This window comes from Rhagoletis zephyria, unplaced genomic scaffold (assembly GCF_001687245.7).
Source record: "Rhagoletis zephyria isolate East Lansing unplaced genomic scaffold, Rhagoletis_zephyria_1.1 Rzeph_scaffold_08056, whole genome shotgun sequence".
Taxonomy (NCBI): Eukaryota; Metazoa; Arthropoda; class Insecta; order Diptera; family Tephritidae; genus Rhagoletis; species Rhagoletis zephyria.
Window position 1 is genome coordinate 6,625 of NW_016165137.1, and position 6,176 is coordinate 12,800.

A 6,176-nucleotide genomic window follows, 5' to 3' on the forward strand; every position below is an offset into this window, starting at 1 on the left:
GTTGAGAGAAGCTCAATCGCTCTCGAGGAATCCCGTTTCTTACATGCAGTTCAATAAGTATCTCAAAAGTGAGACTGATTGGTCTGAAGCCCCACGGAGATAACTATGTGGTTTTTTCTGCTTTGGGGGATGTACACTCTTCCTATGCAGCTCGACAAGATGGGAGTGAGCTAACGATAAGACATCTCTACAGCGTTTTCCAGCTGCGCAGGAATGGTGTCATCCGGTCCAAGTGCCTTGAAAAGCTTGAACGAGTCAATTGCCATGAGAAGCCGGCGCTTCTCTAGTAGTTCATTGGAAGGTGTAGGGTAGTCGACCTCACCATAACTCGTAGGCTCATTCGTGGTAGAATTGGATGGGAAATGAGTGTCAGGGAGTAGCTTAAGCGATTCCTCTCCGCTCATCGTCCAATTGCGCTCTTTATCTCGCAAGTATCCCAAGGATACGGGACTCCACGCGCGGATTCACCTAAATCGAGATGATTCATGACAACCCCCTACGGTTTCGCAGAAATATCTGCATTACTCACTTTTGGCTTTTCTTATCTCGGACTTATAGATACCCAGTCCGACCTTGTAGTGTTCCCAGTCAAAGTGTTGTCTACTCTTTCTGGCTTTATTGAAAAGGCGCCTGCTCGGCGCCCTGAGTTTCGAGATTTCCATCGTCCACCATTAAGGTCGGACTTTGCTCAGGGTCTACTCAGCGGCCATTAGTTTTCGATGGCGCTGTTTTCACCAAGTCATCAATCGAGCTTTCGATGCTTAAGCTCTCCTTGGAGTTCTCTGGCAGTAGTTCCTGCACTCCTCACTTAGAATATAATAAAAAAGTGACTCACCGCTCGCGTTGATATCTGAGCAATCCTAGACCTAGCGCTACGAATTTGCAACCGATCCAATAATAGCATCGAGATTCCATCGTTTCGCTTCTGCTATGGTTTCACGCAGCTGTAGTGGAGGCGGTTCCACCTCGTCGTCATCCGTCGTATATGCGGATATGATGCAGAGCTTTCTGGCGCCGCCCACTGGGCTAACTGTCACAATGTTTTCATAGCGGAAATAAGTTAAAATTAGTGCTTTCAAATCGTTTCAGGTTAAATTTAGGCGATATCGTTACTTCGCAGCCATGGCTCCTGGATCAGAACTACGTCGGCTACACCTTGCTCAAAGAGGGTAAGGAGATTAATGGATGTCGCCTTAGAGTGTTGGAGGTTTATTTNATGCAGAGCTTTCTGGCGCCGCCCACTGGGCTAACTGTCACAATGTTTTCGTTGCGGAAATAAGTTAAAATTAGTGCTTTCAATTCGTTTCAGGTTAAATTTAGGCGATATCGTTACTTCGCAGCCATGGCTCCTGGATCAGAACTACGCCGGCTACACCTTGCTCAAAGAGGGTAAGGAGATTAGTGGATGTCGCCTTAGAGTGTTGGAGGTTTATTTGCTGGATCTTAATGCTCCAAAGTCTTCTCCAGCCATGCCAATTCGACGTCCTCGCTTACTGACGGAGTGCAGTTTGTGTTCAGGCGCGCACGCAGTATCAGTCAAACCTTACAACCTTCGAGTGGCAGCTGAGGGTTGCAGTAGGAGAAGAGAAGGCTGTTGCCACATGCCTCCATTTATCCGTGAATATGGCGCCATCTCTGCTACGATATAAGAACCCATAGTAATTTATTCTGCCTACATTGCGATATTCGGACGCTTAAATATTAAATAGTTACCTAATTCTATCATTTTTCATCATGGACATTGAGACACATTGTGCGTATCCATTCGGGACTCACCATTCCCTTCATCCACTTTGTAACCTGCGCAGTCCCAGGAAGCTCGGCACAGTAAACCCAAAACTACTTACATTTTCCATATCTCTCTTTTCTTGCGATTAGTCTCTCATACCACCAGTTAACGTGAAATACAATGATTATTTCCTAACCAAGCCGATCTAGGCACACTACCCTTTCCAGGATAAATATGCGGTGTGCATTTAAATCATCCAGTTGAGGTATCTTCAACTCCTTTGGTATTTCCACGCACATACATATAATAATAATAATAATCTTTTATTTGCCTAAGATAGGTAATATGCGTTTATATTGAAGACCATACGTAGGTGCTCGCTTTTATGCTCGCTAGAGATTTCTCTACTCTTGGTTAATACCAAGACAACCTATCTTTTCGAAGATATTTCCCTCAGAAACTATTTCTAACTTACCTGCAATTTCCAACCCATACCATCGTTCAAATTCCAAAAATCTTTAATTATTTGCTGCAAATATACTACAATTTTTATTTCAAATATTCACTTTACATTCATAGCTTATAATTTTCATAATCAATCATTTCCATATCTAATATCTCTGCGCTCATTCACGATCTTCTACGAGCATACGTATTACATAGCCGCCAATATTTACCCCGTCTTTGAAAAATGTTATTACTGTTTTAATAACGCCACGCGGTATTTGATTTGGCCAAGAATCGGTGTCGTACTCTATATTTTTTATGAAGTATTCACCTTTCGGTATAGGACAAAGACCCTCCTCAGGCACAAAAGGGAAATTGGTGTGTTTCCCCTGAATAACCGACGGCTGCACCTGTTTGGTGTACAAATACCGAAGACCCTCACAAACGCCGGTGCGCGGTACACCCATAGGCAACAGCCTGAACTGATCATCGCCCAGTGGGGAGGTGAACACCTCTACTTGAAATGTATAGTGTGAATTAATTCTGACTCTTTTCTGCAGAAATCCTTACGCACATTTCGAACCGGTATATTTTTCAACTGATCAATGCCCTTTAAAAGCCAATTAATGAGAGATAGATTTGTCGCTGAGAGCGTCAAAAGGTTATGAATTCTTCATATATCTAATTAGATTTCCACTTCACTTTCATTATAATTTGATAAAAACTTTAATTACATAAATTGCTGCGAACGTAGTCGTATATTTCAAAAATATTCGCTTAGAACTCCTCAATAGCTAATAAATTTTCACAATCCAAATCAATATTCCATCGGAACTCCACTATTTCGGCGCTTATTCACGATATTCGATACGCATTTTTATTTCACCGCTACCAACATTAACCTCGTCTTTGAAAAAGTTAACACTGCTTTTATTATGCCACGCGGTATTGGATTTGGCCATAAGTCTGTGTTAAGCTCTACATCCTTAAACCAGTATTCACCTTTTGGGAAGGGGCAAAGACCCTCCTTGGGCATAAAGGGCAGATTGGTATTTTCCTCCTGAATAAACGACGGCTGCACAAATTCGCCGTAATAGGCTCTAAAACCCTCACAAATAGGGGTGCGCGGCACACCCATAGGCAATCGCTTGAACTGATTATCGCCGGGTGGTGCGTTAAATATCTCTATTTGGTATTTAAAGTGATCGCTAGCCATATCCTCGCCGAATGTCATGGTGCCATTAAGTAGACGTTGTCGCCCAACGAGTTTCATTTCACAATTAAAGAGGGTCTCCGTCAAGCCATTAAAACATTCGAAGTCTTCAATTTTCACAGTGTATGGTTGCTTAGCCTTAAATTATTTCTAGTCAATCATAGTTTTGTTCAGAGAATTTTTCAAGATTTACCTTTGATAGGACACTAGGTAACAAAGGACGACGATAATTGCGAACACAGAGTACTTCATGTCGGAAAAGTGCTTTAGCGACGTTATCGCGAAATTTTACTAATTGATTATTCACCAGATTTTGAGAAACATTGGCAATCATTGGTTTGTTCGCCTGGTATTTATAGGTAAATTTTATAAGTGAAAAACTAAAATCATTGATAGCGCAAAAACATGAAACTCGATTTCCATTTACGGAGTTATTTTAATTGACTTGCAATTATATATTTATAATACAGCTTGTTATGGTTATCATTCATCACAGCTTTTTTGATTAAATGACAAATTGGAAAAAAATCCCTTGTTTGAAGAATCACGTGTTACACCAATGGCAACTTATCCTCAGGGGCGGACAAAGAATGTTAGAAAAATGATTATTACAGTTGCTCTAATGGCAAGATTCATACTTCCTCCTAATCATAAAAGACCCTTGATTGTGAACTACTGAGAGAGAGGTTTTGATATGATTCCACCTCATCTTCCCAAAAGCTGGGGAATAGGGATCCGACAATGTCCGGTCCGTAAATTGTATAAATCGAGAGCTGGCGCTTGGCCAGCTGCAGAAGCTCCCTTGACCGCCTGCGATTAACAACCGGCAGCAGGCACCCAGCAACTTTGCATGTCGAGGTTTTCCCCCGGCACGGGCTGTGTCGAATGTGAGTTCATCATTCCAGGAGCAGGCCGCCCTCCCTGTCCAAGGTGATGACCTCGAGGATGACTTGCGAGCTTGGTTTTAAAGTACTCCGAGGCTGTTAAGAGCCTCGATTACCGCTTGGCTATCAGAGTAGACATTTACCCTTCAAATCACGAAAACTTTGGTGCGTAGTCAGTCGGTTGCCTCTTTTATTGCGGGGATCGCTTTGGCGATTACAGTGCCAAATAAGAAAAATATCTCTCCTGAAAGACGCTCCAGAGAAGCGGCAGTCAGAGAACATAAAATATGTATGAGTTCGCGACATCGGACACCTCCTCCAACTCTCCCGTTCAGCTTGATCAGTTCGTGAAGATGTTTATTGGAGATCTGCTTCAAAGGTTGCAGATTCTCTCGTTCGCCACTTGTGGGGTTGAGCGTGGAGTAGGATTCGGTTGGGTCCAGCAGCAGTCGAAGTTTTTGCGAATTGTCGAGTGCCCGTACGCTGGGTTGAGAGAAGCTCAATCGCTCTCGAGGAATCCCGTTTCTTACATGCAGTTCAATAAGTATCTCAAAAGTGAGACTGATTGGTCTGAAGCCCCACGGAGATAACTATGTGGTTTTTTCTGCTTTGGGGGATGTACACTCTTCCTATGCAGCTCGACAAGATGGGAGTGAGCTAACGATAAGACATCTCTACAGCGTTTTCCAGCTGCGCAGGAATGGTGTCATCCGGTCAAGTGCCTTGAAAAGCTTGAACGAGTCAATTGCCATGAGAAGCCGGCGCTTCTCTAGTAGTTCATTGGAAGGTGTAGGGTAGTCGACCTCACCATAACTCGTAGGCTCATTCGTGGTAGAATTGGATGAAATGAGGTCAGGGAGTAGCTTAAGCGATTCCTCTCCGCTCATCGTCCAATTGCGCTCTTTATCTCGCAAGTATCCCAAGGATACGGGACTCCACGCGCGGATTCACCTAAATCAAGATGATTCATGACAACCCCCTACGGTTTCGCAGAAATATCTGCATTACTCACTTTTGGCTTTTCTTATCTCGGACTTATAGATACCCAGTCCGACCTTGTAGTGTTCCCAGTAAAGTGTTGTCTACTCTTTCTGGCTTTATTGAAAAGGCGCTGCTCGGCGCCCTGAGTTTCGAGATTTCCATCGTCCACCATTAAGGTCGGACTTTGCTCAGGGTCTACTCAGCGGCCATTAGTTTTCGATGGCGCTGTTTTCACCAAATCATCAATCGAGCTTTCGATGCTTAAGCTCTCCTTGGAGTTCTCTGGCAGTAGTTCCTGCACTCCTCACTTAGAATATAATAAAAAAGTGACTCACCGCTCGCGTTGATATCTGAGCAATCCTAGACCTAGCGCTACGAATTTGCAACCGATCCAATAATAGCATCGAGATTCCATCGTTTCGCTTCTGCTATGGTTTCACGCAGCTGTAGTGGAGGCGTTCCACCTCGTCGTCATCCGTCGTATATGCGGATATGATGCAGAGCTTTCTGGCGCCGCCCACTGGGCTAACTGTCACAATGTTTTCGTTGCGGAAATAAGTTAAAATTAGTGCTTTCAATTCGTTTCAGGTTAAATTTAGGCGATATCGTTACTTCGCAGCCATGGCTCCTGGATCAGAACTACGCCGGCTACACCTTGCTCAAAGAGGGTAAGGAGATTAGTGGATGTCGCCTTAGAGTGTTGGAGGTTTATTGCTGGATCTTAATGCTCCAAAGTCTTCTCCAGCCATGCCAATTCGACGTCCTCGCTTACTGACGGAGTGCAGTTTGTGTTCAGGCGCGCACGCAGTATCAGTCAAACCTTACAACCTTCGAGTGGCAGCTGGGGTTGCAGTAGGAGAAGAGAAGGCTGTTGCCACATGCCTCCATTTATCCGTGAATATGGCGCCATCTCTGCTACGAT

At 44.0% G+C, this 6,176-nt stretch overlaps 1 protein-coding gene and 1 pseudogene across 1 annotated transcript; both read right to left on the minus strand.

Moving 5' to 3' along the window:
• Positions 1 to 2,355: 2,355 nt before the first annotated feature.
• On the minus strand, positions 2,356 to 2,884 carry LOC108374720 (uncharacterized). Its single transcript, XM_017630716.1, has 2 exons — positions 2,879 to 2,884; positions 2,356 to 2,730 (listed from the first exon to the last, which is right to left on the minus strand). The coding sequence occupies exons 1-2, from the start codon at positions 2,882 to 2,884 to the stop codon at positions 2,356 to 2,358; spliced, it is 381 nt and encodes a 126-aa protein (XP_017486205.1).
• A 143-nt stretch (positions 2,885 to 3,027) lies between these two features.
• The window catches only part of LOC108374721 (uncharacterized), a 3,835-nt pseudogene continuing 686 nt past the window's right edge, over positions 3,028 to 6,176 (minus strand).